Source organism: Pholcus phalangioides, unplaced genomic scaffold (genome assembly GCF_987345545.1).
Source record: "Pholcus phalangioides strain wild (caught in Gottingen) unplaced genomic scaffold, Ppha-v1.0 ptg000015l_1, whole genome shotgun sequence".
Lineage (NCBI taxonomy): Eukaryota > Metazoa > Arthropoda > Arachnida > Araneae > Pholcidae > Pholcus > Pholcus phalangioides.
In genome coordinates this window covers 14,856,098-14,871,331 of record NW_028301608.1, presented here as the reverse complement: position 1 = coordinate 14,871,331, position 15,234 = coordinate 14,856,098, and the positions used below count along the sequence as shown (strand labels likewise).

The window sequence follows — 15,234 nt, the reverse complement described above, 5'->3', positions numbered from 1 at the left end:
TAGAGCATTTGCCAATCCCTCCTTCACCGCTGTCGCACGCTATTTGGAGAAATTATTGTAAATTATTCATTAAAATTGCTTTTTTAATGTATACGCTATTCTTGAGTTTTCTCTTCATATCCTTGGTTTTACTATGTTGCGCCTGTAGCACGTTCGCAATTCATTTTAGACCTTGCATTCTTTGATGAAAATTGTTTGTTTTTGTGTGTACTACCACCTCTTAAAAGTTTTTCCCATCTTTTCTGGGGAATTTCTAATGAATTAGTACATGCTGGAACATGGTGTACAGGTGTAAATTTATATGGTGAGAGTGTTTGAGTTGTGCTTGTTTTGTATTTTATTGGTTCTGCCATTTGACTTGCATATTTTGAAGTGGAAATGAAAATTTGCCTGAATTTTCTTGTTACACAAGTGCTATTATGATATACTACTACTTAACCATGTGTTCATCTCACATGGAATCTCTATATACCATGAAATCAGTGTATAACCATATTTTATTTGATCTGGCAAAGAATTTCTATTTTATATAAAATAGTGCAAATGCTCTACAATGATAACCCGCCTGTAACAATATTTTTCTAAGGTCCCTAGAGTATCATTATAGACAGGTTTTACTGTTTTTATATACTGTCAAATCACAAGTCATACCACTATTGTCTGAGTATTCAAGAGATTTTATAATTTTTACAATAATTCTGAAGAGAGCTCTCATATGCGGCCACCCTCTCTTTCGCAGCCCCCAAATAACATCTTTCCCCTTGTATAACAAAAATATGCATCTCACACCAACAATGAATGGTCACCCCTCTTTAATGGACAGATATTTTTTTATCCCGTTGGTGACCGCAAAAGAGGTTTTACTGTTATATACCATTATAAAAACATTTAATTTTACAGTAGTGGGGTGGCAAAATTATGTTTGCCTCCTCCCACCACGAAAATTCTCGTTTTTAGCTACAGCCTTGCCAAGAGAGTTTCTGAGCGAGACCTAGAAATCAAAGGACTAGGTCAGTGAGTGACCAAAAGAGTATGAAAGCATGTGAATGTAAAGTATTACCTAGAGAGCAAGAGACCAGATCAATGAGCAACCAAACGAGTGACCTAGAATGCACTTAAGAATGTGAGTGACCAAAACAGTGTATAACTATATAAACCAAAAAATAAGGCGTATTTACAGGAATGAGATGCCAAGTAAGTTATAGCGCAGGACTGAAAATTTGAGGAATGAGTGGTCAAGAAAATTAGACTAGAATGAGAGAAGTGACAAAACTTGTACAGCCCGAAGGCAGCAAAACCATAAATCTGTCTTTAATAGCAGGGATTCTCATACTGTGTGCTTCCAATGATTGTCAGATGCACTGTGGCCCAGATAAAGGTTTTTCCTAAAAGATTCTTTGTTATTATTCTTTGTTCTTTGATTTGCTCTGGGGAGCTACGGATAAGCATTGATTAGGTAAAGGGTCATCACGGAGTGGAAAAAGTTTGAGAACCCCTTTTATAGACTAAAATAAACACAAAATTATGCATGAATTAATGAAGTCTCTGACAAAGGTCCACAAGGTATCTCTGACACCCCTGCATACAAGAGTGAGGCTGACAGAGCTCCAGTTTGGGGACCCTATGCTAATTCTCACCATTTTATGTTTTATCACACACTATAGAGAGGGTCTTGAAAAATTTTGTCAGGGACTACCAAAAATCCATCCCAGGGACTATCCCATTATAAGATTTAGGGATATGGGTATATCTATAAACGTATTTCAAGACAAATTAAATAAGAATCAATCAAAACAAGCTCTTATAAACTACAAAGAAGCACACTGGCAACATGAAAGCCTACGTTCAACTGACCACTACTATTTATAAGGAAAAGAGTTATTGATAATTAGAAAAATTATAATAGCATGCCTACGATCAATCCCAACGTAAAATGTCTACAGCAATAGATATAATACAACAACATACACATCAGGGATATGTTGTTCAAGGGAATGGTGACGACTCATATTTTGTCTCTCCTCGTTTCACAGATGGCATCCTAACAATTAACCATGGGACCTTTGATGACCGAAACTTTAAAAGAATTTTTTATAGAAAATACAGTAGACTCTCCATAATCCAGCCCATACAATGTTTTTAGGCATATTTTCTTCAAGCATAGAGGAGGAAAACATGCCATGGCATGTCTGTGCCCAGAGAGTTATATTATTTAAATAGGCTTTTTCAAATGACTTCCAGCAATCCAGCGATTTCGATAATCCGACATGCTCTGGTCTGATATGTGCCAGATTAGTGAGAGCCTACTGTAATAGGAAATTTTCGAAGGTGTGGGTAGTCCTAAAATAAACGGTGGTCGTGGAAGGCCGGAATAAATTATTTAGGACTTATCGTAAGAAAAATCATGCTTTGCTTCTAAGAAATTCAGCTGACGTCACAAGTACTTATCGTTTGTCAAGCCCTGCTACGTACTGAACGCTATTTCGTAAAAAAGTGAGTGCCATTTATTTTATTGATACATAGAGGGTCTGTAGACCTGTCTCATTACATCTTACATTGACTCGCGGGGCCTGTAGAACACAAAAAAAAATGAATAACACCCCGGGACTAGACAAAGGCTTACCACAAGAGCCTGTATGAGACTACATTACTTTTTTTGCACACAAAATTCACAAAATGAATTAGAATCCACAACATAATGCTTATAGAGCCACAAAAAAAAAAGTATTTAACACCTCATAGACTAAGATAAACACAAAATTATTCTTCAATTTATCAATTCGCTGATTAACACCCACAAGATTTCTCCATGCCCCCTCCCCATAAGGGTCGGGCTAACAGAACTCCAGCCTGGGGACCCTAAGCTAATTCTTAGCATTTTATGTTTGCTGTTCAACACTACAAAAACACTATAGTGAGGGGGACCTTGAGAGATCTGACCAAGGGGGCCAGCAAAGATATATCCCAGGGACCCAGTTACAGGATCTGGGGGCCGTGGGTATCTCCATAAACGTATTTCAACACATAACAAATAAAAAAAACAATCAAAACAAGCCCCTATGAACCCCACTGGCAACTCCAAAGCCTACGTTCAACAACTGATCAATATTATTTATATCGGGGGGAAAAAAATCTATTGATAATTGAAATGAAAATTAAGATGCCTACCTCTTTAACAAGTCGGAAACGATCAATCCCAGCGTAAAATGTCTACGGGAATGGGTATAATACAATAATATACGACGGTGTTAGACATCAGGAATATGTTGTACAAGGGATGGTGATGACACTCATCTTTTATTTGTCGCTCCTCGTTTCACGGCGACATCCTAACTAACAAATTGACCACGAGACCTCTATTTAATCCTCACTTTAGACGAATTTCTATCTGATATTAACGAGAAAATCTTCGAAGTTAGGGTGGGATAAACAACAAGGATTATCCTCTTTTCACGGCCCTAAATATCGCTCCTTCGAGGCAACACATAATAATAAAAGAAAGAAATGAAAAAAGAGAGAGAGAAAAAAAAGAAACGATTTTTTTTTTTTTCTTTCTTTTCTCATCAAAAAGTTTCGTGGTGGATTGCAGAGAACGGCCTCTCACTCGTCAGTAATGCCAGCTCGGATTATTCAGATAGAAACAGGAAAAAAAAAGTCAAATCGGCGTTAGATGTCGCTAAAAGTCTTATCAGGTTGTTAATACATTATGTATATTGTGACCATACTTTATCCGAACAAGAACTGACCATATTTCCTGGTTTTTCACGTATTTTCAACGAAACCAACTTGACTTCCTTATTCTTTATTTTATCCTTAAAATCAATGATTTATTTTGAAATACTTTAAAGATAACGTGAACATAATTTGAAGATACTCTAAAAATAGCGTGACCATACGTCCCGTATTTCACGGGACAGTCCCGGTAATTTCTGTTTTTTTGGCCGTCCCGACTCTTTTGAAAAAGTGTCCCGGTTTTTCCGTATTTTACACGAAGCCTACTTGAATTTTTATTCTTTATTGAAGTCAAAGATTGACATTATTTTTCAACTCATAAATAATTTTATGATAATTACAACTATATATGAGAATATTAATCTCCCACATTTGCCCTGGTGAACGTTTTTTTTTTCGTGGAATACATTTTAATCCACTATAGCTATTTGTAGTAATGCATCATTTCCCGCCATTGTGATTTTCCGTAATTTCAACAATATTTGGCAACTTTGGTTTTGGCGTCGTTTTTGGCGATAATTGGCGATGTTCCGTATTTGGAATGCCAATTTCCCGTATTTCTCTCGAAGAAATATGGTCAGCTTATTCAAAAAGTATCTTTCCAACTCAGAAATTACATTAGGGGCCGTTCAAGTATAACGTCATCATCGATGGGAGGGGGGAGGGGAGTTTCCGATTTGCTGACTTTTGATTACAAGGGGGGAGGGTGGGTTTGGATAATGCTTACGTCATCAACCAACCTTTATGAAAATATGAGTTGGATTCATAGGGGCAGAGCTGATGACGAAATTTTGCTGACGAGGGGGGGGGGGGAAGGGGGTCAGCGTTTTGCTGACAAGGGGGGGGGTCAAAAATGGCTAAAAATTTGCTTACGTAATACTTGAACGGCCCCTTACGATATAATTACGAACACAAACCAGAATATATTCTTGCACTTTTACATTCTCACACATTTGTCGTGTTTTATTTATTTTTATTTTTTAATTCACTGCAATTTGAAGAGTTTCATTTCCCGCTATTGGTGTGATTTTAGTCATGAAAAAATGAATGACTTTCTGTAGTCTTTCAATGAAGTTTTTTATAACGTCTTTGGATTTAGCACCAGTAGCGATATTCATATAGGCGGAGATGAACTTGGTGATGATGATGTCAATTCATATATACACACATATACATTAGATCGATAGACTCCATCTTTGATGCTTGGGTGGGGGCATGGCCCTCCCATGCCCCTCTCTCGTATCTCCGCCCATGGTGACTTTGCTCACTTTTAAAAGTGCCGTCATTTTTCGTGATAATTGGGAATGTTTCGAAAATACCCTTGGTAAAAAAAATACCCCCCTTTGGTATTTTTTGTTTTTATTCAGCGAGAAAAACTCCACTAAGAAAAAATTACCTGAATTTTGAAGGAGTGTTTTCACACACCAATGAAATTTTGAGGAATGAAACTGAATTTTGATGCGTGAATCGCACATCTAGATGCGTGAATCGCAAACACTAAGGCACTGTCTAACCAGGCCCGTAACTGGGTAGAGTAGGAGGGGAACAAGCGGGTCTGGTGCCCCGGGCGCTGGACCAGAAGGGGCATCGAATTCACCCTTTAACTGCTTCTTCTATATGGAAAAGAGTGCTAAAATACCGTTTTGCCCGAGTGACAAAGTATCTAGTGGCGGCCCTGGGTCTAGGGCAGGGGTTTCCAAAGTAAAGTTCTCGCGGAACCCTTGATGATGATGATGAGGCTGTTCTACGTAACTCAAACAAATATTTCAGTATTTATCAGGAAAAAAAAAAACTGTCCCCACTGCCGTCTCAAAAGCATCATAGCCCCAGGGGAAAATGAAAAAGAGGCACCAGCTCTAAAAAAAAGCACATTTATTGTCATAAATCGTTGTGCCACATCGTTGTGGATGGCCCCTATGCAATTGAGATCCTCGAATGGCCCTCACAAGAGTTGAGAGGCTTACAGGGATCCAGCCCGGAGGCCTAAGATGTTTGTCATCATTGTTTGTTTGTCACACTAAAAAATTCATGATAGATGAGAATGAGAATAGTCTGACCTGGGGGACCGCTAAAGATCAAAGCGTAGGGTCCCTATTACAGTATCTGGAGTTGCAACTTATGGTATCCTGACTTTTTAACGGGGAGATCGGCACAAATGTGACCATCTCCCAGTTAAAAAGTCAGTTAGTATAATAGATGGCAGATGGCAGCACTAAACATAACAAGCATTACACAGAAACAAACTTCATGGTACGTTCATTACACACACACGCGCACACTCCAACATGTACCAATTCGTTAGAGGTTCCGCAGAGGAATATGGACTAGATGAATGTCTGGTTTTTTAGTAGTAGTAGTATCCTGAAGAATCGGATAATGGCATTCATGAACTAGCTTCTGGTTCAAAAAATTCTAATTTTATAAACGCTTGTGTGCGTTCCTGCGTGTGTTTGTGGAATTCGCAGGTTTGGTAGTGTTCTTCTAGCTGCAGGAATTCAAATCAAATATTCTAAGACTTTTCTTCCCTTTATATTTGAAAATAGGGATGGATTTTCAACATTTTCTAGAGGCTCTAGACTAGAGTGATAAGCGGGGACTTCCGGTGATTTGTTTAACCCAGGGGGTCCTCGGATGCATAGGAGGATCGTATGATTATTTGAGATCCTGCAGTATCTTTTGCGAGAAAAAGTATGAAAACTGGTAGGCTGTGGTTTTCAACCAGATAATGACACCTGAACATTACTATCCTGGGATGCCCATGATACCTTAAGACAGTCCTAGAGTCGATGCATTGACACGAAGTTGTAGCCTTGTCAACCTATTGAAAAGCATATTCACGAACCCAGGGCTGCAACTAGATGCTTGGTCACCCGGGGAAAGCGCGCATTTTGAAGTCCCCCCCCCCCCTCCTGTAATGGTGAAAGAAAAGGTTTCAGAATGAAATTTGCGCCCCCTGAGTTCTAGCGCCCGGGGCACGAGACTCGCCTACTCCCCCCCCCCTTGTTGCGGCCCTGCACGAACCAAGGGCTTTGATTACAACCATCACTAGAAGAAAAGCTCCCGTACAAGAACTCTGCCATATAATTCAACTGAAATAACCTTGATGTTAATCATTGAATCATAGGTTTTTTATCCGTGTTGTCGGTGAATATCATCTGAGTACGAAATCAAGCATTTATACCCGATGGTTTAAGTGAGCTCTATGACCACCCCCCCCCCCGGAAGGTAGGCCTTTCAGGGCTCTAGTACAGGAACCCAGGACAATTATTATTATTATTATTATCACACTATAAATCCATTATAGAGGTGGTCCACTAAATATCTGTCCAGAGAGTCTGGCTCTAGGTGGGGAGGGGGGGGGGGGGGGCATGGGTGAGCACCGAGAGGCTCGCGGGGAAAAAAAAAACTTTCCTGGATTAAATCTGCCCCAAGTTTTTTTTCCAGATAGTGGGCGCATTCCCTTCTACTTCACCTGCATAGACTTGTCGCTTCTTTGTCACAGAATTTCGATATCTGCGCGAAATGACATAAATAAAATGCTACTTTATACAAACCAATATAAGTAGGGTGACCATACGTCCCATATTTTCTGGGACAGTCCCGGTTTTCTTTGTTTTTCTGGCCGTCCCGTCTTTTTTGCAAAAGTGTCCCGGTTTTTCCCGTTTTTTACATGACGCCTACTTAGATCTTTATTCTTTATTGAAGTCAAAGATTGAAATTATTTTGCATCTCATAAATTATATTATGATAATTACACTATAAATAAGAACATTTATTTCCCACATTTGTCTTGATGAACGTTTTATTTCGTGGAATTCGTTTTAATCCACTTCGATTTGCAGTAACGCTTCGTTTCCCGGCATCGCTATTTTTCCGTAATTTCAGCAATATTTGGCAACTTTTTAGACTTTTGGCGTTGTTCTTGGCGATAATTGGCGATGTCCCGTATTTTCCCGTATTTGGAATTCCAATTCCCGTATTTCTCTCAAAGAAATATGGTCAGCCTAAGTATAAGGAATTTTTCTCTGTTCAACAAAAAATACTCGGTGTGCAGGGAAACATTCTCAGTCACTTTCAGACGTTAAACGTCCATACTTTGCAAATTTATTCACCATGAAAAAATTGTGTCTTTCTTTGTTAATTTGTCTGTCCACAACCAATAAACTGGTGCAAATAAAATTTTATCGGTAAAAATGTATCTTCTGAAAAATATAGAAAATGATTGTACAGGTGTACAGTACATACATTGTTTATACATTATATTGCATGTAAAACATCATTGAACTGGAACTACTGCAGTCACCTATGAAATAAAAATACAACTGTTGTGATACTTCGATTGAAACTGATGACAAGTTTTTGATTAGTGCGCCTCATAGAAAAGCTCATTATAGTACGGTATCGACCCCTGCGAGTGAGAATGCACACGGTCAAACACTCGAGGGGGGGGGGGTGGGGGGAGGAGAGATAAATTCAAAAAAGAAAAGTATTTTCTTTCAAAAATAAAGCAATGTAAACGCTCTTCAAACTTAAAAATATTACGAAAATCAATAAAGGCCGTGTAATAATATAGTACCGCCCAAAATAATATAGTACCGTGGGATAGATCTCTTGACATCCATGGACCTGAACATTTTATCCGCAAAGGATAGCATGAAAAAATAATGAATGTACATTAACTCTTTAAGCGGTTTTTAGTGTCCCTGATCCGCATTATAACTGCCACATTTCAAATTGCGAAACCTTCCCAAATTCCAAATTGCCACGTATTTCAAAAAGAATTTTTCTCCCTTGCGAGCAGATAACAGCTTCTCCCAACAAGAAAATTGACTCCGCCCATCGCTTTTATTTCCCTGGCTATGATACAAAGACATCTGCCATGTGTTATGGCTCTCTAGGAAGAGAAATACCTTTTTTGGTGGGAAAAAAAATCTTTTTGTATCATTTATACTAAACGTATATTTCTTTCTCTATTTTTCTCGCTCGTGCTTCTTCTTATCTAACATTGAACAAGAGCTGACTCCGCCCCATGCAGTTGATTGGTTGGAGGGGGATGGGAAAACGTGTTTTATTGTAAAAAAAACTTCATTGCGTTTTTAGAAGACGAAATATCTCGGGGGTGACAGAAATATAAAGCAGATCAAGTTTGACGAGATATCTCGGGATTGCCACTGAAAGGGTTAAAGCCCCATTCTAAGGACTCAGAGAAATATCCGTTAACCACGTACGCGTCGGAGGTGAATCTGTGTATGCTCGACTTGAGCTTGTGGGAAATTTCGATTTTTAAATTAGCCATTGGGTTGTTCTGTTTTACGCTAAAGTTACTCAGAGTGCAGCACTCTCGGTACCCTTTCGTGTCCAACGCCACTGCCGTTAACGAGAGCTGTCCGGTGCTGGGAATGTCCGTAGCCAAAGTTCTACTGTTCGTGTGCAGTACTTGTAAGGAATTAGAGAAAAGTATTCGTACCGTGAATGGAACACCGCGATTATTTTCTCCCCTGTTAATTGCTGTCGTGAACCCAAAGTGCTATTAAGACGGTCTTGAAGAAACCAGTTGGTGTCTGGTGTTGTTAGTCATCAAATTTGGTATCTGTGAATAACGTGAAGAAGAGAAGAGTGTTCAGGTGCCAGATTTGATTAATCGTGATTCGATTTTGTACCCATTTACAGTACCGTCTTAACGCATGAGCCTACCCGAGCACGGCCGTGGTGACCTCAAGTGTAGAGGGGATCTTGTGTGATAATCAGATCTCGTTGAGATTTTCTAGATTAAGCATGTAAATAGGCAAGCAGTCTTTTCTAGTCGCTGAGGGAGGCCCTCAGAAAAATCAATTTGCCTGGGGGGCGTGATGCTTTTAAGACGACCCTGCCTATGGATACGAGCTATTTACGGATACGCCAGGGGTTCTTTGAAAATATTTCAGGAAAGTGGCGTAAAGCTTTAATGATAAGCAATCAATTCATTGTTTTAAAATAATCTTTACAAATGATGCGAATTGAATCGAAAAGTTTTTCTTACTCTATTTTGATGGTGTTTTTTCAACATAAAAACTGCCCAACCGAAGATTAAACAGTAATGCCCATTTTTTTCGGTATTAATATCTTTCATACGATGTCATCTTGGATTTTTCTCTGCTTCCTAAAATCAGGCAACAATCCAGAACATTTTTGCTTTTTTTCGGATGAATTAATAATTCATTGGTTATTCGAAGAGTTACTGAATGAACGCCAGGGTGTCTGCCACCGGACTTATCCCATTGCCGAGATCTCTTCCAGCCCAGCTTCGTGGCAGAGTCTGGAACAAAGTGAGTGTGTAGCTAGTGTTGTGTATGATATTTCAGTGCTGTCATCTATACTTCAAATTGTGAGTGAAGTGTAATGATTGAATATCTGTAACGTTGTAGGCTTGTTGCTCTCTGTGGCGAGACTTTTTAACGGGGAGATCGGCTCGCATTCGCGCCTTGAAGTTGGGAACCACAGAAAACCAACTTCAGCCGACCACCACTGTGGGGTTCCCGGATCCTCGCATCGCGAGTCCGTCACTATAACCACTCGACCACCACAGCGGCGTCGAAGAGTTACTGAGCACCACTGTAATTAAATCTCCAAATTAATCGAGAATAAATACAGCGCACACAGCATGCGTTTCATTTCCATTTTACAGCTAAAAACGATCATTTATTTACATTTATACATACTCTATACGATGAAAGATTCCAATACTTCAAATCAGTTGCAATTATATAAAATAAATAACTGATTATACAGAATTATCACAGAAAGTATATTCAACCTTTTCCCTTTAAATGGCCCGACTCACGTTCGGGATTGTTTCCATCGTCGTTAATCTCGACCCGTTCGTGATTCTGTTCATTCTGACGAATCTCGGGGTGACCAAGTTCCAGGGTTCGTAACTGTATCGAAGACAAACCGTTTATGGAAGGACGCCAACTGCTCGAGGGGTTGAAAGCCGAAGTCCATTTCTGTGAGGAATGAAAAAGAAAAGAAGAAATTTTTTTTGAGAGCCCGCCCATCTTTAACTGAAGAAACTAGACATCATCAAGTGTACTTAGGCTGACCATATTTCCCCAAGAAAAATACGGGATATTGGGATTTCAAATACGGGACATCGCTAATTATACAGGGTGATTCTAAATTCATGGGACAAACTTTAAGAGGTGGTATATGACTACTAAGCAAGCATTTTTGATCACAGAACGTGCGGTCGAATCGCAATAGAGAAGGCGGTAGAGGGTACTTTTTATATATACACAACACCTCACCCAAATGAAATATATTTTCCCGGCGTATTTGCTGCGATATGTGCTATTAATCATTCGGGGGCGCAGGGTGTTGTAAAGTGGTAGGCCTCTTCATGGTGCAACCTGGGTAGCGCCAAATCTACCTCAAGCCATTGTACCGCTTGATCATTGTTCGGCGCAGCAAATCTTAATAGTCCTTCCTCCAATAAAAAACAAACTCCAATACAATCCGAAGATGCATATACACCCTAGAATGGTTGATAGCATATATCGTAGCAAATCCGTCGGAAAAAATATGTTTTTTTTGGTGAAGTGTTGTTGAGCAGTCTCTAAAACCACCCTCTACATCCTTCACTATTGCGATTCGACCGCATATTCTACGACCAAAAACGTTTGTTTCTCTTGAAGTTTGTCCTATGAATTTAGAATCACCCGGTACTTGCCAAAAATTATGCCAAAAGTAAGCAAAGTTGCCAACTTCTGCTAAAATCACTGAAAAATCATCAATGGCAGGAAATGGAGCATTATAGCAAATTACAGTGAGTTAAAATGAATTTTACGAAATAAAACATTTAAAAAAACATGACAAATTTGTGAGATGAATATTCTTATTTATAATTGTTGTTTTCATAATGCAATTTTTGTGTTAAGAAAGTAGTTTTAATCCTTGATTTGAATATAGAATAAAAATTCAGAATTCAGATTCATAACAGTATTGTACTATACAGTAGTGCGATTGTACTATACAGTATTGTACTATACAGTATTGTACTATACAGTAGTGCGATTGTACTATACAGTATTGTACTATACAGTAGTGTGATTGTACTATACAGTATTGTACTATACAGTAGTGCGATTGTACTATACAGTATTGTACTATACAGTAGTGCGATTATACTATACAATATTGTATTATACAGTAGTACTATACATATAGCGCGACCCATCTCAGAAGCCTTTGTAACCAAAGCTTTGGTCACGACCCATTTAGGTCAAGAAATTCTGCTCTAATATATTATTGAATGTGGATTCGTTCACGGGAATGTTAAAAAATAAAGTAAATAATAAAAAAAAAAGGGAGAAATACTACAGGAAAAAAAAAATCAACAGAACCACCCACTCTTTTGTGCTTGACAGTTTTGAAAATCTCATATGCAGCGAAAATCGGGATGACGACGAGTGAGGAACAAACCATCAGCCAACCGATCACTTCCGCCCACGGCGGCATTCGTTTACCTCCGTATTCGAGATGAGTGTGGCTCACGATGTTATATACCATTATCCCCTATAAGGTGGCAAATAAAAGAAAACGAAATGGTGGAATGCTAACAAAAACAGAAATCAGATTACTTGTTCAAAAACCATTTCATGGAAAAAAAACACAACCACAAATAATGATGATTGATACAAGCAGGACCGCAACTGGGGGGATGGGGAGAAGCAGGTGAGTACCGTGCCCTGGACGCTGGAACAAGAGGGGGAAGCTGAATTCGCCCTTTAACTCAAGGGTGTTCAACCTCTAAATCCCCCTATATATTTCTTTCCTTACGAGGGAAAAAAGTTGTCTAGCAGTTGCTATAACTCCCAAAGCTACCGCAGTATTACTAGCAATACTATCGCAATAGGGGCAAATAGGACCACTTTATTGATTATTTAAAAACCTGCCGCGAGCCACTTAATTAAGTGTTCTGGAACGGCACCGCACGTTACTAAAATGATCTGTAAATGAGCCGTGGGTTGCTTAAGTGCTCTGGAACTGTGTCGCTGTGAGAAGAGAAGACGTGACGTGGTTCAGGATTTTGTGCCTGGTCACAGAAAACAGCAAGAGCTTGATAGAACCACAAAGCCATGGACATTAATTTTGTATAACAATTTTTTAAAATCTGTGTATCTACTTTTTTTTAAATATATATACAGTCGAAACCCGTTTTAACGAATACCGTTATAGCGAAAATCTCGTTTTAACGAACACTTTTCTATAATCCCCCAAATAAGTTTACATAGGAACAATGCTAGATAACCTGGAATCCCTTTATAACGAAATTTCGTTTTAACGAAGTGATTCCTCCAGTCTCTTAGTGTTCGTTATAACGGGATTCGACTGTATGTATTTCATACCCATGTATTTTATGTATGCATAACCATCCGATACATGCATAGGCACCCGACAACGCCCAGCCCCTTGATCCGAGACAAAGGCCAAAATTGACAATGGTCAATAGAGCCGGAGAGGTGCACGGTATGAAATGAAATGTGTCGCTGTGATTTGTAAATACGTCGCGAGTCATTCCGCGCAGATATCGAAAATCTGTGCACAGAGAAACAACAAGTGCAAGTGAAATTAAAGAAAATGTGCCCACTGTCTGGAAAATAAAAAGGATTCTTGGCACAATCGGGTGTTGCATGGGGTAATAAAACGCTCAACGATATTCAAGTGGAAGACGTGGAGGTCCTAAATCTTCTAAGAAATGTATGTGCAAGCAAAGCACCAGGACCAGATGATATCTATCCCAGGGTTCTCAGGGAAGGTGCTAATGAATTGTTGGGGCCAGTCGCACAGATATACAGGAGTAGTGTTGCTGAGGGTATCGTCCCGAGAGATTGGAAACTGGCTAACGTTGTTCCGATATTTAAGAAGGGTAGTAGAGAAGTGGTGTCTAATTATCGTCCAGTGAGTTTGACGAGCTCCCTCTCGAAAATTTTGGAAATTATCATCAAAAGGCAGTTTGTGAAGTGGATAGACGAGAATAATGTATTGTCGGATAATCAGCATGGGTTCAGGAAGGGGAAGTCATGTGTAACTAACCTCCTTTGCTTCTATGATTACGTGACTAAGGCTTTGGGTAAGAGCAAAAATGTCGACGTGGTTTACCTTGATTTCCAGAAGGCATTCGATCGGGTCCAACATGGCAAACTCTTGAAGCGTTTACACGAGATTGGAATAGGGGGCAACTTGCTGAATTGGATAGAATCGTGGTTAAGAGACAGGTCGCAACGAGTTATGGTGAACGGGGAATTCTCTGGTTGGACAGACGTCACAAGTGGAGTTCCTCAGGGAAGTGTCCTTGGCCCCATACTTTTTTCACTTTTTATCGATAAACTCGATCAGGGTATCGATGGAATTACTAGCAAATTCGCAGATGATGTGAAGCTAATGGGGGTAATCGGGAATGAAAGCGATAGGGAGTTGCTCCAGACCAACTTAAGCAAGATTGCAGCATGGGCAAATGAATGGAGCATGACGTTTAGCGTAGATAAGTGCATGGTCGCTCATTTTGGTTCGAACAACCCACGGTTCTCTTACGAGTTGAATGGTGTCACTATCCCGGATGCAACTAGAGTCACCGATTTGGGAATTCTCATTGACGAGCGACTTAAGTTTTCTGAACATTGTTCAGCGGTTGTCAAAAAATCGAATAGAATGCTTGGTCTCATTTTCAAAAAGGTCTCTTCGCGTTCTCCTAAAGTCATTCTTCCGCTTTTTCGAGGCTTAGTTCGTCCTGGACTGGAGTATGCTGTAAGGTTTTGGAGACCATACCTACAGAGGGACATAGACTTGGTTGAAGGGGTGCAGAGAAGAGCTACGCGTGTCCTTATTGGCACACGGGGCTTGAGTTATGAAGAAAGACTTCATTTTTTGAATATGTTTACATTGGATGAACGCAGGTGTCGAGGAGATATGATCGAAGTGTTCAAAATTTTCAATGGGATGGATAGGATGGACCATGAACTTTTAGTACACCGCCAATCGACTGCTTTTACAAGGGGACACCAGTATCGATTGGTGAGGGACAATGCAAGGTTATGGTGTCGCAGGGAATTTTTCTCCAATAGGGTTGTTAATAAATGGAATAGCTTACCCCCGGAGGTAGTAAATTGTAACACAATTGACACGTTTAAAAAGAAATACGATAAACATGTTGGGGTAAATCGAGAAGCTATCCATTCTTAGAATAAGACAACCATAAGTATTCTTTATGGGCATTCTTTAATATTTTATCATGTGTATATATTGTTTGTAATTTGTGTTAATTGCATTTTTAATTGGGTTGCTGTATTTTTGAAACATATGACAACCATATTTTTATGGGCATCTTTTTATCAGCCACCTCGTTGGGCATTTTGCCTGTTGTGGCGTTGTATTTGTATTTGTATTTGTATAAATAAAAAAAATTATTCAGCTAAGCAGAATTTTTTTCATCATTCCAGCTTCACTTTTCCACGAAATTCGAGCCAT

General features: G+C 39.4%; 2 protein-coding genes across 3 annotated transcripts in view; both read right to left on the bottom strand.

Moving 5' to 3' along the window:
• Nucleotides 1–3,540, bottom strand: part of ago (F-box and WD-40 domain protein 7) — a 38,879-nt gene extending 35,339 nt beyond the window's left edge. Inside the window, exon 1 of the mRNA XM_089242884.1 lies at nucleotides 3,169–3,540. The gene's annotated coding sequence lies outside the window, so the exon portion shown is untranslated. The remainder of the gene's footprint in view (nucleotides 1–3,168) is intronic.
• A 6,969-nt stretch (nucleotides 3,541–10,509) lies between these two features.
• LOC149075514 (sodium- and chloride-dependent glycine transporter 2-like) overlaps nucleotides 10,510–15,234 on the bottom strand; it is a 34,369-nt gene continuing 29,644 nt past the window's right edge. Inside the window, exon 12 of one of the 2 annotated variants that reach the window (XM_089245411.1) lies at nucleotides 10,510–10,715. In XM_089245411.1, coding sequence (XP_089101537.1) covers nucleotides 10,603–10,715 — 113 coding nt within the window. In that variant the 3' untranslated portion in view covers nucleotides 10,510–10,602. Of the gene's footprint in view, nucleotides 10,716–12,137; nucleotides 12,283–15,234 lie in introns of those variants that run through there. The other variant, XM_089245412.1, reaches the window with a different exon arrangement.